Source organism: Pangasianodon hypophthalmus, chromosome 30, assembly GCF_027358585.1.
Source record: "Pangasianodon hypophthalmus isolate fPanHyp1 chromosome 30, fPanHyp1.pri, whole genome shotgun sequence".
Classification (NCBI taxonomy): domain Eukaryota; kingdom Metazoa; phylum Chordata; class Actinopteri; order Siluriformes; family Pangasiidae; genus Pangasianodon; species Pangasianodon hypophthalmus.
The window spans coordinates 8,888,705-8,908,846 of record NC_069739.1 but is presented as its reverse complement, the minus strand read 5'-3'; the positions used below and the strand labels follow the sequence as shown (position 1 = coordinate 8,908,846).

General features: G+C 41.4%; 1 protein-coding gene across 1 annotated transcript in view; it reads left to right on the top strand.

Moving 5' to 3' along the window:
* The window catches only part of rngtt (RNA guanylyltransferase and 5'-phosphatase), a 118,222-nt gene that overhangs the window by 24,609 nt on the left and 73,471 nt on the right, over positions 1 to 20,142 (top strand). The window contains exons 9-10 of the mRNA XM_026917993.3: positions 16,212 to 16,347; positions 19,164 to 19,235. Of these exons, the coding sequence (XP_026773794.1) occupies positions 16,212 to 16,347; positions 19,164 to 19,235 (208 nt within the window). The remainder of the gene's footprint in view (positions 1 to 16,211; positions 16,348 to 19,163; positions 19,236 to 20,142) is intronic.

Genomic DNA, 20,142 nt, shown 5'->3' with positions numbered 1-20,142 from the left:
CTCATCACACACACATTGGGTAGACTTTCATTAGGCGGCCATGAAGCAGCACTGCTCCTAATGGTGGGGAGCTGTGACACACTCACACACACACACGCACGCACACACACACACACACGCACACACACACAGCCCAGACAGGACCTCACTGCCTAATGGTCACTCATTATCTCTGAGAGAGTCGATGTGCACAGTCAGAGACCTGAAGCATGGCACTAGCTGTCAGAGCAAAAAGGAGAGAGAAAAAGAGTGGGTGAGACAGAGGTGGAGAGAGAGACAGACAGGTATAGAACGTGATGGACAGAGATTTAGTTAGAGGCAAAGAGATTTATAGATGGACAGACACAGAGACCGACACATAGATGGAGAGAAAGATGAGAGACAGTAAGACTGATGCGCAAAGAGAGACAGACAGACAAATGAGTGAGACAGTGAGTGATGGAGGGAGAGAAAGCGGACAATCCAGGGAGAGAGAAAGCAAGTGATAGGAGAGAGAGAGAGCGAAGATTGGAAAGAGAGAGAAAGCAAGTGATGGAATGGGAGAAAGTGAGCGACGGAGGGAAGAAGAAAGCAAGCGACAGAAGGAGAGAAAGAGAATGACGGTAGGAGAAAAGTAATCATGTACCTGCGTAGTGCAGCTTTCAGAGCTTTCAGCCCTCTTCCTCATACATGAACTCACAGACGTCAGTGATTGGCTAGTCTCGCTGTGATTGACAGGAGAGAGCTCATATGACGTCCCTCCCACCCAGAGCGCACGTCCAGCTTTGCTCTCTCGGCTCTCGGCCATGACAAGAGGTTTTCAGCACTCTGATTTCTGTTGCACCACTTGGGAGCTGTGTGTATCATTTTTTTCTATACAGTAATAATGATGATGCTGTGCTGCTGGCTCTGCCTGCTTGGTGGTGGCTTGAAAATAACTTGGGGTTTGATGAATCATGCAGGTCCTGCCCTTATGGCTCTGACTCTGCAGCACACTTCTAAATACAGCAGCTACTTCCTCAGGTAAAGCCCAAACAATCATGAACTCTTGGCCTGCGCTAAAGCAGCTTGTGCAGCCAAATGCTGTAACTCCGTACCATAGTGAATGGAGCGCTTTTTTATGACATCCGTGATGCGTTACCATGAAATGTTTTTTGATGTTTCCTTACTTTTTTTTTTTTTTTTTTTATGGAAGAGAAATTGCTTTTGCAGGAGGCTTCAGCCCAGCAGCAGCAGGTCTGTGTTAGTATTCTGGCCCTCGGCTCCATCCGTAATACGCGCCTGAATATTTCATGAGGTGCAGCTCTTGGAGAATTTTACAGATAGGTGCACTCGTTCACTGGCGAGAACAACACACATGCACAGACTGCTGTCTGTCAGCGTGGAGAGAGAAAATCTCAAATCCTATTCCAGCGAAAGGCTGTTTTTAAAACGTCTCGTATTCGAATCGCACCTCACAAATCACTATGTTTTATTCATCTCTTTGGTCGTGTGTAAAAACGAACAGTCGTTTCTAACTGGATTTATGGATGTGTGTAAGAGTGACACATCGATTATGGGGTTTAAAGTGGGCAGGGTTAAGCGTTCGTGAAAAATAATGAGTGAAAAAGCTTTACGTTTTCTAAAAATATGATATATAATTTAATTAAGTGGAAAATATTATAATAATAAAATTAAAATAAAACCTAATAATAATAATCATAATTTTTAAGATAGCTAGAAATTGTGTATAATAAAGAATACCTTTATTTAATATGAAGAAATAATGAATTTTTAAGACTGAATAAAATAAAAATGAACAATATACTGGATTGTTTATTATTATTATTATTATTATTATTATTATTATTATTTTTATGAATGCAACACAGAGTTATTTCCCAGTTTGTGCAGCAGCTATGGAAATAGACAGAAAACACCCCGTCTTCCTCCTTATACACGCACGCACGCGCACACACACACACACACACACACACACACACACACACACACACACACACACTAAATCAGCAAGGGAAGCTGTCTGCTAGCATCACTGCTCTAATGGCAGAAGCAGGAGAACAAAGCTGTAGGTAATGGGACTGCAACGTTAGCCCCGCTGCGATCGATCTGAAATGGTGCTTAACATGTTCACAGTGAGGCGTTGCTCATTAGCACTGGAGAACGCCGAGCTCACATCCTCCCACTCCCTCCCCACCCAGATCTGAGGCCTCTTTAACTCCATGAAGCGTTCACACTGCCGCACGTCCACCAGCGATGTGTGTGATATCTATGCTTCTGATAGCAGTATGGCAGCAATAATGTAGTTATTGAAGTTATTGAAGTCTCCTGTTAGAGTTTTGTTGATTATAGCCAAACAGCATCTGACCACATTAAAACGACACTGGGGTAACGTCTCTAGATCAGTCAGATCACCACAGAGACGGACGCATGGCTCTGAAAAATTCCATCCTGACTAACTATTTTACAATAATAATAGCAAAGAACCTTGTGAAGGAAACTGGAAAATGGAAAAAATCTCCTGTCACAGTTGATATTAACGTTGCCGCCAACGTCTCTGTCACAGATTGACCAATGAAAAGTAAGCATGGGCAGAAGAGTAAAATCGATCATGCTGTGCTGACAGGAGAGCGGCGATGTGAACACAGTAGCAACAACGCCTATTAATATACTTTATATTTTCGCCGGAAAGGACTCTAGAAAATCTACAAACTGTGCATGTGACATAATTCTTTTCTTCGCTTGGTATGAAGTAATTGCATCCTAAAACCTCTTCTTGAGTTAAAAACTGAAGACTTTCGGAAGACTAATTCGGTTACGCCGGGATGCTGCCCTGGTGATGACGACACCCTGCTTTCCTCACAATTTCAGTCATTTCAGGCAGTTGAGTCATTTCTCTGGTCACATTATCCTGGCTTTGTTCTTCTGGATGCAATCCATATATGCTTTTGGATTTTTTTTTGTCTTTTTCTCTTCAGTATTGCTTAACATTACACTTTCAGTGCCTGTAAACATAGAACCCTGAATGACCGGTGAAATTCTAAGCTGCGTGACTAATCAGAACGCGCTGCTCGAGTCTTTCTCGATCACAATGTCCAGTGTCCTCCAGGCTTTTTTACTAAAGTTAACCTTTGACTCCTCAACCCAGCATGATAGAGACGCCCGCTCGAGCTGAGCCTAGCTCAAACAATCAGCCGTGATTGGCTTTGGAAACTGTCTTGTTTGCTGGGAAATGCCTTTGTGCATCAGTGAGACAATAGAAATCAAACAGTGTCTGAACGTTCTGAATTCATGATCACACCTGCTGCCTTTCTTGAATAGAAAGCTGACTGAAATTCTCACCTTGTGTCTTTTCACGGTTTGAAGCCGGTGGCCGGTTAAACTCTTAAAAATGATGTTTAAGGGGTAAAAGGTTAAAACATGTTCAAAGATCAAACCGTTAAAGCGTTGAAATGTTAAAATGTTGCTATGCTATTCCAGTTGGTTGCTAGGGTGTGGCTAGATGGTTGCTATGATATTCCAAATGGTTGGTAGGGTGTTGCTACATTCTCCCTGTACTACATAATGATCAAGTTTATATCTGTAGCTCCTGATGTTTAGTCTGCATGACTGTCTGACTGAAAATAAAAGCACCCCTAAGTCTTCTCTGTGGAAGAAACGCAGCAAGGCCAGTTCTTTTGTTTTTGCTATACACTGAAGCGATTTGTGTTTGAGATCAAAAGCAAGGGATATGTAACCAACATTAAGTGTTATTTACTTTAATTTACTTAACGTCTGTCTGTTCCAGTACTTTTGCTCACCTAAAAATTGTGTGGTCTGCCACCAAAGGTGCCATTTTCTAAGTGGTTTAACACATCTAGATGTAAATATCAGGAAATGAAAGCTGAAATTGTAATGTATCGTCTCATATTCATCTTTTGATCTCAAACCCAAATGTCTTCAGTGTATAGCAAAAAAAAAAAAAAAAAAAAAACAACAACAGTAGAATTGGCCTTGCTGTTCCAATACTTTTGAAGTGGACTGTACGTCTGTGCTGAATTTCATGGCTCTACATCAAAATTTGCGACCTGAATACAGTACAAATTTTCGAATATAATAATAACAACAACAACAACAACAACAAGAAGTTTCTAGAGAACAGCATGTTTGCTCTGTCAAGCCAACATCGTTAATGGGCTAGTCCTCATTAATACATTATTGTTTCTATAGTAACAGCTCATGTTATTTGACAAAGAAAAACAGTCAGTCAGGGTTTTTTTTTTTTTTTTTTTGTCGTCACGATTCCCTCTGTCTCTAAATTACACTTCTACATGGCATTAAAAGGATTCCCAAACATTTGAAGGCTTTTGAATAAATGTTGTTTATACCACTAATAAATGAGAGGAAGATAAAATACAGAGCAGAAAGGTTAGGAGTCGGTGTAGATTAAGGCTTGGTGCTGGAGGAGAGATTTAAACAGTTACGTATTACCAGAATAAAAGCAGTGTGGATAAAGCAAGTGCACCCTTTTGAGGTTTTCTGTATATATTTGGTGAATGGAGTGTAAAGACCCCTAATGTGTTTTTGGCCATCGGGGCAGTGAAGGTTTCATGTGTTAGTAGTTGAACGTGTTGTTGAAAACATGTTGCGGGGGGGAATATCCTGAGTGCGGACAAAGCCACAGTAACGCGTGCTGTTGCGTCGTAAGGTCGTGAGTAGTGGGATTAGCCTGTAATGAGCTGTAGCCTCCTCCCCAAGGACTGAGAACAATGTCACCTCTCTTACATGATGCAAAAAGCACTGAGAGAGATGGCCTCCATTCCATTTCTGAAAGTGGCTTTCTTATTGTGAGAAATAATTGGGCTATTTGAGAACATTATGCCGCACATTATGGAAATGGACCCATAGTGTGGCTTCATTCAGTGTGTGTGCGGGATGTGACGGTGAATAACTCTTAGGGAGGACTTAATGTGTTTTTGAGTGTCTATAGTCTCAAGAACGTTGAATAGATATGCCTTTTTTCCATGGATTGCGTTCCCATTTTATATCGAATACCAGTGCTGAGCTAATTTTTTTTTAAGTCTAACTTTCAGTTGGTTTGCTCACAAATGAGGGAAGATCACAGTGCAGCTCAGAGTTTCATTAGGGCCAAGGGCCTTAGGGCCTGCTTTCCCTCCCCAGGTCACACGTTTCAGCTAGCAGAGACTCTTACGCTTCATACTGAAGAGATTAGCTCTGCTCCTAATCACCCCTGCTTGCTATTAATGAGCAGATGCGTTATACTGATTAATAAAATTCCATCCTCTTAAGCATGCCTACAGCAAAAGAAATCTGTTATGCTGTTAAATTATACAGTGCTAGCTTTGTGAGCTTTGTGCAGGTGGAGATAAATTATCAGAGTCTTTTGAGTCTGTGTGGACTTTAAGTAGCAGGGCACTAATTTACCATTAAGGCCGTTTGTGTTTTATGCTCCGTGTCGGTTTTTAGTATTCGGCCCCGTGTCACGTGAATGATTTAAGCCGTGAGTGGTATTTTCAGTTATAAATGTGTGAACATCTCTGGAGGAAGCATGGCGCGGCCAGATTGGTTGGAAGCACTTCCCTAGAGGGTTTCCCATTACACTCAGTCTTCCTTCTGTAATATTCTCTGTATTGCTGACATACAAACACAAGCAGGAATAGCAATAATAATAATCATTGTATTCATTATTATATATTTATATTGGACCTTTCATACATTTAAAATGCTTCTCTGATAAAATGAGAGCTTTACAGAATAAGAACCAATCAAGAATAATTGAAACGGGAATAATATTTTGACTAACCTAAAAAATAAAAGTACAGTATATATACAGCGAGGGGAAATAAGTATTCAGGCAATTAATTTTTGTGAATTAATATACTTCCAGTGCATGTGTGAGTGTGTGGGTGTGCGTGTCAAGGTTACATAAAAATAAAACAAGTTCTGGATAAATGCTGTAGAAAAATGTTCTTTTGTAAATTGCACCTCGTGTCATTGTAAAAGACGTTGCCTTTGGTTGGGAAGATTTTACACATCATCATGGTGAAGGTGAAGAAGTTCTCAGAAACATTATCAAACAATACTAGAATGGAAAAAGCTACAGAGCCATAGCAAAGACCGTAAATATCCCACATCAGTGCAGTTGGTTCGATAATATGGAACGTGGAAAGTTCATAGAACCACAACTAATCGTCTCAGGACGTGGGCGCCACGTGTGATTTCACAACTTACTCTCAGACTAATGATAAGGAAGGTACGAGAGAAGCCAGCAGTCTCTCGAGAAGAGTTGAACGCAGCAGGAGCAAGAGTTACACAGAGAACAATAAGCAATGAACTACACTGTAATGATCTCCGTTCCTACACCTCACGCAAAACTCCTCTGCTAAAAAAGAAGCACAGAGATGCACTGTTTTGGAATCAGAACTCTTTGGGAACAATATACTCTGCTCAGACGACACAAAAATAGAAATCTTTGGCATTAATTCATCTTTTCTGGGGAAAGAAGGATTGTGTCTGTGATCCCAAGAACACCATACCCACAGTGAAGCATGGAGGTGGGGGCATCATGATGTGGGTCTGCATCTCTGCAAACAGTACTGGGGCATTACATATCATCAAAGGAAACATGAATCGAGCGATGTACCAGGCTGTGTTAGAGGAGAATTGAATCTCATCAGCCAAACAATGGAATCTCCAAATAAAAGATATTCAAGTTTGGTTAGCATCTTTATTTTCTCTCGACATGTTTAACCGTGAAGGTTGACTTGCCGACAGCTGCTGTCGTTTCCTATTAGATAAACGACAAAGCTGTAACGGACAGGAGCTGATGGCAGGAAATGAGGTCGCTGAGAGGCTAACCGTGCCACTCGTACACTACCCAGCTTCACTGATTGATGGAACTCTTCCCTGCACGTGCCTTGTAGAAAGAAAGAAATCAGTCGATATATTTCCTCGGCTTTCACTGTCGCTCTTATTTGGTTCCCCCCATCCAACTCGCGCCGTGTCTCTCAGATTTGATTGCGCAAAATGCATTATCAATAGTCCATAGACCTTGCTATGGGGAGTTTCGAATGCAACAGCTGCCTGACTCAAAGCTATTGGCACATCAGGTACCGTCTTCAAGCCTGCTGTCTGTCCTCCACCAGGGTCTTAAACACCCCAGTTTGGGCCGTTTGCATCTAAATCTGATGCTTAAAGACAAAGAAAAAACGCCACCTGGAATATTAGTATGTATAATATAAATGTGATGAGTTTTTTTTGGTTTAAACTTCTATAATCAGCATGTTTGTTTTTGGTTTCGTACGTTACCCCAGTGTCGTCTGAGTGCCTGCTGATAGCGGTGCTGTGGGTGTAGCCCTCGCTTCCTCTCTGCCTAAAGAGGGCAATGTGGCGGATCTTTAGTCCTTCATGCTGTGCTCACTTCCCTATCTGTACGACTGTAAAATCTGAAAAATTGTTGAGTGAACTCTAAGAACTCTTGCTTTTTTTTTTTTTTTAGGAGCTAACAGTGAAACCTGAGTGTTGTGTTTAGGTTGGTGAAATTTTTTCTCCTATTAATCACCATTGGAGAGCACCATTGCTAGCAGTGTCAACATGTGACATCAGCGCAGCACACAACCACTAACTTCTCATGGGAATGACGGAAGTACAGCATCAACCAACAAATTCACGGATATTGCAGTTAAAACATATTTGTTGTGTTTCAGGCTGGACGTTTTGTTCAATGACACACATGCTTCTTGTAACTAGCCTTGTATCTGTGTGAAGGGGTTTAATGAGTCGCCGACCCTCCAGAATGCTTTCTGTCTCTCATGCTTTTTTAATACCTTTGTTGAACAGCTTTAGGTGCAAAATTATACTGAAATTCTCAACTGCATAATTTCTCGCATCATTATCTCAGTGGGGTCTTTTAGAACGACAGAGTTCTATATTTTGCTGATTTTCACCCCTTATTTAACTCAATAGTATATTGAATATATTGATGAATAATGCTATTGCCACATGAACACGTATGCTTATTTGCGTCTCCGGCAGGGACATCGAATGCTCAGCCTCTCTGGCTTTTACCCCATGGACGCTAACTGGAGCCGTAGAATACATCACATTCAGAATGCTGGCTGCTTCCCTCTGGGCACGCAGTTAATACACCAACTGATGTAGAAACAATGTAATGTGTAAATATAGTGAGCTTAGATCTCTAGCCTCAGGCAAACCTTTTTGGTCCTCTGCACAAAATGTGTATTATGGACGAGGCTGATATTATCTGTAATCGTGTAATTCCGCTATATTGAGCAACACTAGTCATGGAGATGAGAGTGAAGCAGCATGACGTCATCCTGGCCCTCAGATTCTGTTTATTTCCCTCATGCTCCATCTGTTCATGCCTTTTTTTAAATTTTCTCTAATTTTCCCATTTTCTATTAACTGTCAACTATTATTTTTGCTATTTAAAAAAAAAAAAACTTCCTTAGGATACTATTCAAGAGTAGAGAAGCACTAGAAATTCCAAAATTGCCATTTAAAAAAAAATAAAAAAATACATGGCTGATTTTGTAGAACTCAGTACATCTTTGAAGATTTTTCTGATGTAACGAGTGTGTGTTTGGCTCTCAGTGCCAGTGTGCGTTTGGCCCGTGCTATTTTTATGATGTCATCTCATCACACCCAGTTCATAAGTCTCATAACAGTAGTTCATGGAAACATGAAATGATTCAAATTTCCTTCTACAGCTTTTTTTTTTTTTTTTTTTTTATAAAATTTGAGTGAAATTGTGTTTACACACTTAATGTTATGTTCTGCTGAGGGTGAGGATCACTTGAACTCACCACAGAGCACATGCGGTGGAAGGAAATGCAGAACTCAATAAAAGTAAAAGTGACACTCCTCTTAGTTCTGCTGCGTAATTTGCTACAGTTTTCTGTGTCAAATATTATTTCATGGAAGAAAGCACCTCTTGACCTGTGTGTTAGTATGCCTGTGCAGTCACTTCCTTTACTCAATGACTGTGCAGATCATGGTCAGGAGGTGAAGACGTAGCTGTTAGTACTCGGCTAGGAAACAAGCAAACAGGTCAAGTAAGCCGAACTACATTCATTGAACTATACATCGTTTTCTTACTCTCTGTCCCTCTCGCTGCTTGTGTTTGGGTTGGCTGTACTATGGGATTAGACAGTGGCGCCTCGTATTGATCTCTGGGTAACATTGTGGAAGTGCGGAGTGCAGTGTGCTCGCTGTAATAGCAGCAATGAGATTACAGGCCTGAGCCCCTCTCCTTCTAAAAGCCCTCTTTTAGAGCAGCTGCTGCAACGTTTTTCCACCTCCACTAGATCACAGAGGGAGGCTGTGAAAGAAACCTGTGTGTGTGATTTATGAGAAAAAGTGAGAGTGGTTTCATCCCAGATGCGGCAAGAGTGCAGAAAACTTTTCTTACCAGCCAGTCATGTTCTGGTTTTGTTGCAAGTCTTAATACTTGTGTAAATTTTTTAATACAAAGCACTATATAATGAAATTATATGTAAAAAACATGTTTAAAGCTTCTGGGATGCCATAACATTCAGGAATCCCTACAGTGCCATCAAATATGTGATTGTAGCACAAAATCTGGTAAGTTCATCTGGAACAGAATTAGGGGATTGCCTTTGCGTAGGGTTGTGCATGCCTTGTCTACCTTGGGATACTGCTGTCCTTAGGACAGTCGTTTTTGTGGTCATTTTCCAATTCCCACCCACTAGCTAGCTCTCCCCTGTCAAACAGAGAGGATGAGGCCTAGCGTGCTTTCTCTGAGACATGTGAAGCCAGGGACCACGTCTTTCCAAAGTACTGCTCATGCTGTAACCTAACACACTCAGTGGAAAGTGCTGTCCGCCCTCTTCCACATACCTCAGCTGACACACTGATGGACAGGTGCCATCCCAGCAATTTATGCCCTATTGTCGGGATTTGAGCTCTCGATCTCCCAACAACAGGGTGTACACTTTCCTGTTGTGCGAATCGATGACCATTAGGATCGTTTTAAGGTTGCTGCATTTGGAATATCAAGCTTCTGCACAGGACTGAGGATATTAAGAAAGATTTTTCTTACATCTAGTGTCAGGAAGGGTGGTAGTGGTTGCTTCCTGCTTAAAAATGAACAAATTAAAGAAGCCAGTGCATGTTTCAGAACTGCGTAATGGATTGTACTTATGTTTTTCAGAGAATAAACCAACAACCCATCCCTCTATTTTTTCTTTTTCCATGGGAACACCTGGCTGTGCATATGTCCCTACACACTGTCAGAGGAGTAGAAGTAGAGCCAGAATTTTACAAAAAGCAGTCCTGAGAGTAGACCGGGTTTATTTTGGATTACATAATCATACTTGTCATGTGACAGATGCTTATGGTCATTCAACTGAAGCTATTTCAAGTGTCGTAATTCCCCTGAAAAGCACCTAAATGGTCAGTGGTGTGAAAATCGACTTTCACTTTGGTGGTCTTGAGACTATAATTTGCTACAGGTAACAGCGAGAAAATGTGAAACATGCATCTAGCGACAAAAGCTTGGATTTTAAGAAGAGCACTAGTATTACTACATGTAAGAAATTTATTGACTTTTGCCAGTTGTGCAGTGGTTGGTCCGCACAGCACTGCACTGCACAACTGGCAAAAGTCTTCACAATCGCATCATTAGTTTGTTTTGAGTCATTGTCCTATTTCAGGTTGAAGCTTTCTATAATAAATCTTGAAGACAGATAGTACCTCAAGAATCTGTCAGCTTCTATCTGAATCTTCCCTACTGCTGTCATGTCCATAAATACAAGTGATCCAGGTTCACTTGCAGACATTCGTGTCTATTTTTAAAAAATTTTTCCCTCATTTTCTCTTCAATTTGGTCTCCCCAACCAGCCCAGCATTCCCATCTAGCTAAGCTCTCACCTATCATATGACTGCTACCAACTGCGGAGGCTGAAGCCTAACACACGTGCTTCCTCTGAAGCCAGGACATCGTAACACACTCTGAGGAAAGCGCTATCCGCACTCTTCCGCATTCACAGGCTCACAGACGCCCATGATTGGCTAGTGTCGCTGTGATTGACAGGGGAGAACATGTAGCGAGCAAGGCCAGTTTTGCTCTCTTGGCTCCTGGCCATGGATGGCTGTGGCATCACCAGGATTCGAAAACGCAGTCTCCTGAGGTTATGGCGAACGCTTTTCTGTAACCTCACTTTGGAGCCATCTACCACCATGTTTAACGTACAAGGTAGAAGATGACGAGCAGATTTTAATTTTTCTCTTGTTTTTCCTATGGTACATTTTTATCATTGTCTCATTTGTCCATAGGACTGTCCTGAAAGCTTTTATGTTCCTTTAATCAAAGTGTGCCCTGGTCTTTCTGCTTTGAGGTTTGCATTTTGTGGTGAACCCTGTGAGGTCATGCTGCAGTATTTTTTCCATTTTATGGTCATACTTGACACATCTATGGCTACTTTTTGAAAAGTGTTATCGATCTGTTCAGCATTTTATCCTCATCATAGAAAACTTCTTCGGCAATCCACTTTCGTGGTCTTTTGCTGTTGGTAAGATCACCACATTCTTGTATGTATCAAAACAAGCAATGATTTTCCTTTACAGTTCTGCCAGTAAAGCCATAAATATTGGGTTTAAGGCTCAGATTAAGTGTGACATTCTGCCAGTGTTAATCTTTTCAGCTGTGTTCCTGATGAATGCTCATTGATGAAGACTTTTCAAATTTAGTCAACTGTGATGAAATTAGAATGATTTTAATTTCAGCTAATTGGAGATGAAAATCTGATGAACCAAAACATTTGCAATGGCGCTACTGATGCATCAAAACTTGTCTGGGAAGCTAACACCCCACATAACCAGAAAACGAACTGTTCCTTTGTGCTGCGTTTGTGCACCATAATAAATGAGGCTGCACAAGTGTTTTTCTTGGCACAAAAGCAGCAGACTGTTTTGGATCGATCATGACTTGAGCTGACTGAGTAACATCCTGGGTCATTTAATGTAAAACCTTATTTCTCAAAAACGACTAATTCTTATTGTACAAGTAGATAAAAACACTCATTTGCCCTTTTCTAATCATAAGGATGACTGAATTTGGGAAGGCTTACACTCTGAAGACAGCAGTGTTTTGCTCTATGTAGATGCTTTGTGTTAAAAATGTTACTGGATGGACAAATCAGTAGATTGCGTGTCCAGGCTATTAGTTATTCATTTATAGCCAGGCTCAGACACTAGTGATTTTTTTCGACCATTTTCACAAAACAAAAGTTTGTATTTGACTTAAATGTTTAACAGTATTAGCTTTACGGTGGGGTCAGTGCTATAACTGTAATCACTGGCTACTTGTAATGAATCCTACCACCTGATACACTAAACATGTAGGCTTTTTGCTAGGGGAATTAATTAGCGTGCACAGATGACAGACAATCTTTTAAGAGTCAGGAATGTGCAGGCGTGTGGAAGCCATGGGAGTAGACCTCAGGCTTTTGCAAGATACACTTTCCATTCTTAAGGTAACAAGCTGACATTTGATACGAATTGATTTAGTAGCCTTTTGATTTGTGACCAGCTTTGATCGGAATGTGGGGTAGGCCTGCCTTTAATTTGCGAATGATGACGATGTAGCAAACACCTGAGATAAGTACCCGAGGTACAAATCATTTTCTAGCCTATTTACACATGAGCTGCCTGTCCTTTTGCAATATAATTGATTCATAATTAATTTTATTTAGTCTATTTTATGATGATTTTGAATGATGCGTCTGTCCAAATTGAATGATTGCGACACCGCTAGTGGAAATAACGATGAAGCCAAGAAAAATAAAATCCAGCAAAGCATATAACTGATATACCTCTCCTTCTAGCACAAGACACAGGCACTTGACTTGACGTGTGAAGAGAAAACACCACATCTCATAGCCCAAACACTCAACGACGACTTGCTGAATTATTTTCAATGGCGCAAGCACTACGTGCAGGAAATTATATACTCGTTTGCTTCTGTATTAATGCAGTTAACTAGCTGACTAGCTTGCCATTCTTAATTACATTATGTTAGCTCCTATTAGCCAATTAGGTTTCCAGGCAACCAAAACATGGAGCATAATGGAAGTTCCATAACGGTGGGCTAGCTAATGGTGTTATGATTTGTCCACCCTGGTTACTTTAAAAAAAAAAAAAATTAATTAAAATCACAGTCTGCACTTTACCCTTAAAGTCATTTTCATTCCAAATCCAATGTGTTGGTGCCTGGAACCAAAATAAGAAGAAATGCCACCGTCCAATTATTTTTAGAGTCTAATGGACAGACTGAGAAACAAGTGCTTGCATTCATTTGCATCTCTCTGTTTGAAGCTGTTCTCCCCCCAAACCCCCCCAAGCTTGATAAGGGTTTATTATAAAGCTGGCAGTGTTTATGTGTGACCTTTTGGCCGGGCCGCCTTCTGATTGTAATGGTTTGATAAAGTGCAGTAATGAGTCTAATTGCTGCCTTAATTACTGTGAGTGGTCCAGGATGTGTTAATTATACTACTTATCCTTTGGTGAGCTGGAAGATGAAATAGAGCTGTTGGTGATTGTCTTGGCATTTTCAGGATTGGAAGTTGGCTTTAGCTTCATCATCTTTCTCTCTTTCTCTCTCTCTTTCTTTCTCTCTCTCTCTCTCTGACACACGTTTTAACAGTTAGTAACTGCTGCTATAAGTGAAAAAAACAAAAATCTATCATAATTCTCATTCTTACTCGCAGTGTATGTCTGAGACGATCTAATAGCTCTGGAAAAATTCAGGCTCACACGTGTGTCTTGTCCAAAAGTAGGCTAATTGGGTGCATGTAATTTTTTTTTTTTCTCATGATCTCCTTTTTATGCCTCCTCTACCAAGTGGTGGAGGCATTATCTTTCTGGATTGTCTGTCCCTTCCTCTGTCCGTTCGAGAGTCTTAAACATGAACTTCACCAGGTTGGGAGAGTATTAATTGGATGTAAGAGGAAAAGAAAGTCCTTGTACTTTGATGGAATTTGTCATCTTTCTGGATTCATGTTTTCTTTGAGCTGTTCCGGTTGAGCAAAAGAGCTGTTGTGTTACCAGTTAGCGGTGCAGCTTTTAAGATAATCAAAAATCACTTACGATCTACTGTGGCAAAAAGTAGACTGAAAAAACATCCTTGCGTTTGACATCATTACAGTGCACGATGTAGTGTTAATGCAGCATAGTAACACACACCTCTTTGTATGAGCTGTGAGCTCAAACCTAAACTTCCATCAGCGCAAATTGCTTCCTATTGCGGCACCACCATCAGCCCCACAAGCAACAGCATGCATCACCTGTAATTGTTAAGCCGTGTGTGTGTGTGTGTGTGTGTGTGTGTGTGTGTGAGGTCGAGACAGACTTTAAATTGAAGTTTTACGTGCTTCTATTATTAAAATTGAGTGCACCATTTCAGGAGGTCTCAGAAGGCGACGGGAAAAGAAAACAGGATGAGTCACTCATGAGCAGTGGATGGTTCTGATTAAGGTGTTCTCTTTAGGTGAACATAAGACCACAAATAGAGCTAGTTCAGGATGCTAACATAATAGAAGTGTATTGAGCTGAACTGCAGCCTTTATTTTGACCTAGATAATTACTAACGTAATACAAATAAAGATCAGATTGACTTAGTTTTCACTAATCACGCACACTAGGTGCCGGAACAGTGTCAATGTAATTAATTAGCAAATGTAAATGTGTGTAATGGTAATGAACTGAGTTTGGTTGGTCTGGGAATTGTCCAAGGTCCTGAAGCAGCGGTTAAAGCCATTGGTACAAACTAAATGTTAATCATGACAAATTATGGTTATGATTTATTCCTTGTAATGCCATGATTCATTCCAACGACATGGGCAAAATACAGTCCACTTTTTTGTTATATCTGTTTGTACATGAATCACATTCATGATACCTTGATTTTATAAAACTCAAGTCTCGATTCTGATTGGTCAAAAGAATTTGATTCATTTTCTATAACAGCAGTTTCTATAACAGCAACTGTGGCAAGCATGCTTTATCTGCCAATTCTCTCGCAATTATGAGTTCATGCTTCTGCTTATTAGTCTATACCCTACTCATAACCATGCCACACCAACAGACACCGCAGGCATGCTGTCCTGTTCAGCCTAAGACATTCTCTCTGAGTGAGAGTGAGAGTCCTTGTTCACACACTGCTGCAAATGATTCACACGTTGTCCTGCCTCTTTTCATTTTGCCTTGTTGGTTTTCCCCACCAATTTATAAACCATACCAAGTTCTTTGACTTCTTACTCATATTTTGTCCAGCTTTTTCACTTAGTCTTCTGCACGACTTCTGCAGGTGTTCTTCCTCCTTCGTAGTGCTCTTTGGTCATCTGGTGAAAATAGCTATCAATTTGTGGACCCCTTGGCTCTGGGTCATAGACCTGACTCATATGAACCACTGGACTAGAACACTAATATAGTTTAAAACACAATAATGCAATGAAATGTGCTACCACTATTTTTATATATGGATTATAATGCATCATTCACTGGTTCCTACTTCATGGCACTGATACTGTAATATCAAAATGTACTGTATGCTATATGATTATATCATGATCGGGCACAGCTCTGCTTGTGCTCAGGTCCCAAGAGTGTTGTTTTCCTTTTCAGTAAGTTTACTGTAGTTTTATATCTTTTAGTCTTCAGCAATTTGTAATGTAATGACGTTATATTTCAACAAAGCACAGATAAAAGTCAGGAGTCGTGTCAGGTTTATTGGCCCAGCTGTGATTTGGTCTGTTGCCATCACAACCGCACCAACGGTGCCTGCAATGCGCACTATCTCGCTCAATGCTTTTTGTCTTTATTTAAATCTTTATGGGTTTATAAAATCTAGCTCTCAGAGAGGAAGGGAAACAGTGTATCGACATATTCCTCCTTCCCTCTATCAGCTAAATGTCTCTGAGCTATAAGGGCTAGTTTCTAAGAAATTTGTACAGAGATGTCCAAAGAGACTTTTGTACGAAGATTTCATCATACTTTTTTCCTTTAATTTTCACCACCAGCTTGTTTTTTAAATGGACGATCAAAACAGTGATAACATGTAGTCTAAATATATTATAGTTTCATTATAATACCGTGTAAATTGCAAACCGTAACAACCCTAATTGTAGCTATAGTTTCAGGTCATCCATGACTTGCGTGTGTAGCTTACATACAATCTTTTCAATGCCCTGCAGGTATATGATGCTAATCGACGGCAGAAATGAGGTGTACATGATCGACAGGGACAACACGGTCTTCCACGTCGCCAACCTGGAGTTCCCTTACCGGAAGGACATGAGGACCCACCTCTCCCACACACTGCTGGATGGGGTGAGTTTGCAGCCCAGTAATAGCTTTCGAATCCTTTCACAAAACATTTTAGTCGAATTGATGTATACGAGTTGTGTGTCTATATATTAAAGTGTCTATGTGAACACATGCTTTCTCTGAGTCGTGTGAAACCAGCTACTACATCTTTTCTTACTGTTGTTCATGCTGCATCACAGGGCAGCGCAACACCCTCTGAGGAAAGTGCTGTCTGCCCTCTTCCACATACATGAGCTCACAGATGCTCACGATTGGCTAGCGTTGCTCTGATTGACAGAGCGAGAGAATGACGTCCCTCCCACCCAGAGAGCACGGCCAGTTTTGCTCTCTTGACTTCAGGTGTTTTAGATTAAAAATTTGATTTGTTGGGTAAGTCTGACCTAATCAGAATTTTGACTTAATCAGCTGTGAAAGCTTAACGATGAAGGAGTTTAGCCAGCATAAACCAGAAGGTGTCTTTGATTCAGTTGAATTTTGTGGAGTGTTTCAGAGACCCCAGTTAATGGATCAGATGCGAGGTCACATGCTCCACATTAGATGAGCAAGTGGGCCATTTTGATGTAATCGGAGGTCCTTAAATATAGACATTCTTCCTTCCGGTGTGTGAGCAATGCTTGCATATTCACCATAGCTCTAATGGAGCTAATTTTACCGGCATTAAGCAGTCCAAATAACAGCTTGTGTGAGCCAAACATGTTCTGGAAGATCCAGAGCCCAGCTGCTGCTTCTGCTGACCCACACTATGTTCGTAATGGCTTCCTGCTGCCACTGTTTCGAAGTCAGCAGACTGGCAAATCGGTGCATTTTTCAGTGAATACGTTACTGACAAAGGCTCGCTACTCTTACAACCTTCTCCTACAAGATTGGATATTAACTGTTTGAGAGGTACAGCTTACTTCCAGCTTTGTAGTAGATGAAAATGTGCTTGACTGATCTGTAATTGGTGAGTGAATTATAAAAGGTAAAAAAAGCTATGTGCCTTTCTGTGGCCGTTAGACACTGTTGGTCAGTGGATGGGTATCCTGAGTTTTCTAGCTCAACTTCTCAACAGGGTTATGATGCAAACTCCGACCAAATTTGAGAAAAAATAAATAATGCCTGAATCTGAGTGACTTTGACAAGGGACAAATTGTGATGGCAGATGACTGGATTGTGGGGTGTTCCCGGTACGCAGTGGTTAGTATCTACCAAAAGTTTTCCAAGGAAGGACAACTGGTGAACCGGTGACAGGGTCATGGGCGCCCAAGGCTCACTGATGTGCGTGGGGAGCAAAGGCTAGCCCATCTGGTCTGATCCCACGGAAGAGCTATTGTAGCACAGACTACTGAAAAAGTTAATGCTGGTTGTGATAGAAAGGTGTCAGAAAACACAGGGCATTGAAGCTTGCTGTGTATGGAGCTGCGTAGCTGCAGACCGGTCAGAGAGCCCATGCTGACCCCTGTCCATCGCCAAAAGTGCCTACAACGTGAGCATCACAACTGGACCATGAAGCAATGGAAGAAGGTGGCCTGGTCTGTTGAATCGCGTGTGCATCACATACCTGGGGAAGAGATGGCACCAGGATGCACTATGGGAAGGAGGCAAGCCGGTGGAGGCGTTATGATGCTCTGGGCAATGTTCTGCTGGGAAACTTTGGGTCCTGGCATTCACGTGGATGTTACATTGACACGTACCACCTACCTAAACATTGTTGCAGACCAAGTACACCCCTACATGGCAACGGTATTCCTTAATGGCAGTGGCCTCTTTCAGCAGGATAATGCACCCTGCCACACTGCAAAAACTGTTCAGGAATGGTTTGAGGATCATGACAAAGAGTTCAGGGTGTTGACTTGGCCTCCAAATTCCCCAGATCTCAATCTGATCGAGCATCTGTGGGATGTGCTGGACGAACAAGTCCGATCCATGGAGGCCCCACCTCACAACTTACAGGACTTAAAGGATCTGCTGCTAACGTCTTGGTGCCAGATACCACAGCACACCTTCAGAGGTCTTGTGGAGTCCATGCCTTGAAGGGATAGTGCTGTTTTGGTGGCACAAGTGGAACCTACACAATATTAGGCAGGTGGTTTTAATGCTATGGCTTATATATAAAGCGTGATGGGTTGGTGCGATGCTATTACCACCCCGAAGTGCACATCCCAGAGAGTTTTATTCCTCTTATACCACAACAATTTGTCATTACTAAAATATCTTTATTGATTAAATATCGACATCATGTATGCATTACTTATTTTTAGTTCTGGAATATATTCTGGAACATCTGCAAAACAAGTTCCTGTTATCGCTTGAGTTACGGAAGCTATATAAACTGATTTGGTGCTCTAGACTCAACATTAGCTCATGTGTTGTCAGTTTCCACCCTTGCCCTCCAGACAGAGAAACTGCTTCCTGCCTGTAGTAACAAGTATCCTACTGTGAAGGCAGGGAAATAATTGCGAAAGTCACAACGGATGACTTGACACTTCACGCTATACGACAAGTTAAGCTGTGATTCGTTGAACCATGTTCAAAAGTGATATCCTCAATTTGAGTACTCTTCTCCCTTCTCTCTCACACTCTTTCTCTTTCGCTCACTCACACACACACACACACACACACACACACACACACACACACACACTTTCTCTTTTTCTCACTTCTCTCTCAGGCTGACTCCTATCTTCTGAGAATTGGGCTGTTCAGTCAAACTGAAGAGAAATGTGTATTATGCTGAAATTTTTCCCTGCTTTGAGAAGTGCACAGAATCATAAGCTGTCTTTTTTTTCTCCGTTGTTTCTCACAGTCTGTTTCCCTTTCTCTCTGTCTCTCCCCAATAGGAGATGATTATTGACAAAGTGAACGGACAGCCAATCCCACGCTATCTCATCTACGACATCATCAAAATAACCGTGAGTATCTCTCAAAGGGCACACTCCCTTTGCCAGGAGGAATACTAAAACTCTGTTTGTTGAGATTAGAGGCTTGTTCTATTTACCAAGCTGACAGATTTGGTTTTAAAAACATGGCCATCCCTTGTGTCTTTTGCCACTGAGTGATTAAGTAGCCTAACATTTTTTATTTTTTAGCGAGAACTGAACACATCCTCCAGCTTTAACTTGACTACATTGGCATCAGTGGTAGGGGTGGGAATCTTAGAGGCCATCTATAATTCAATCCGATTATCATTCAAAATACAATCATAAAACTTGAAAACTTCAAAAACCTCATTTTCTCCCATCTGCTAATTCTCAACCACTAACTAGCTCTGCGCTATCACACAGCCAGAGAGGAAAGGGCAATCTGCCCTCTTGTGTACACACAGATACCAGTAATTGGCTAGTATTGCTGTGATTGACAGCAGAGAGCATGAGCAATTTTTCTGTCTTGGACTCGAATGGCTGTGGCATAGTCGGTATTAAAACCCGCAATCTCCAGCCGATTTTCTGTCGGGAGCCCCTCTTGCTGCGTCTATGTGGAAGACCAGCAGAAGAGAGTTTGTCCTCCGTCTCTGGATGGATTATCTTGGTATGATAGAGCTTGCATCAGCATACCTCTTGTCCAAGTCTATTTGTCCTTCTAATTTATAAAATCCATAAAAGTCCACACTGTTGTTTTCAAAGTACAGGTTTGAGTTTGTCCAATATCTCTTCAGTTCAGTACCACTGGTACCACTACCAGTCAGGGTTCTGTGCAAGACACCCGAGTTCTTCCACTCCAGCCTTGCTCTAAACCATGACTTCATGGACCTCACTTTGTACACAGGGGCACTGTCATGCCAGAACAGGATTATCCCGCTTAGTTCCAGTGAAGGGAAAT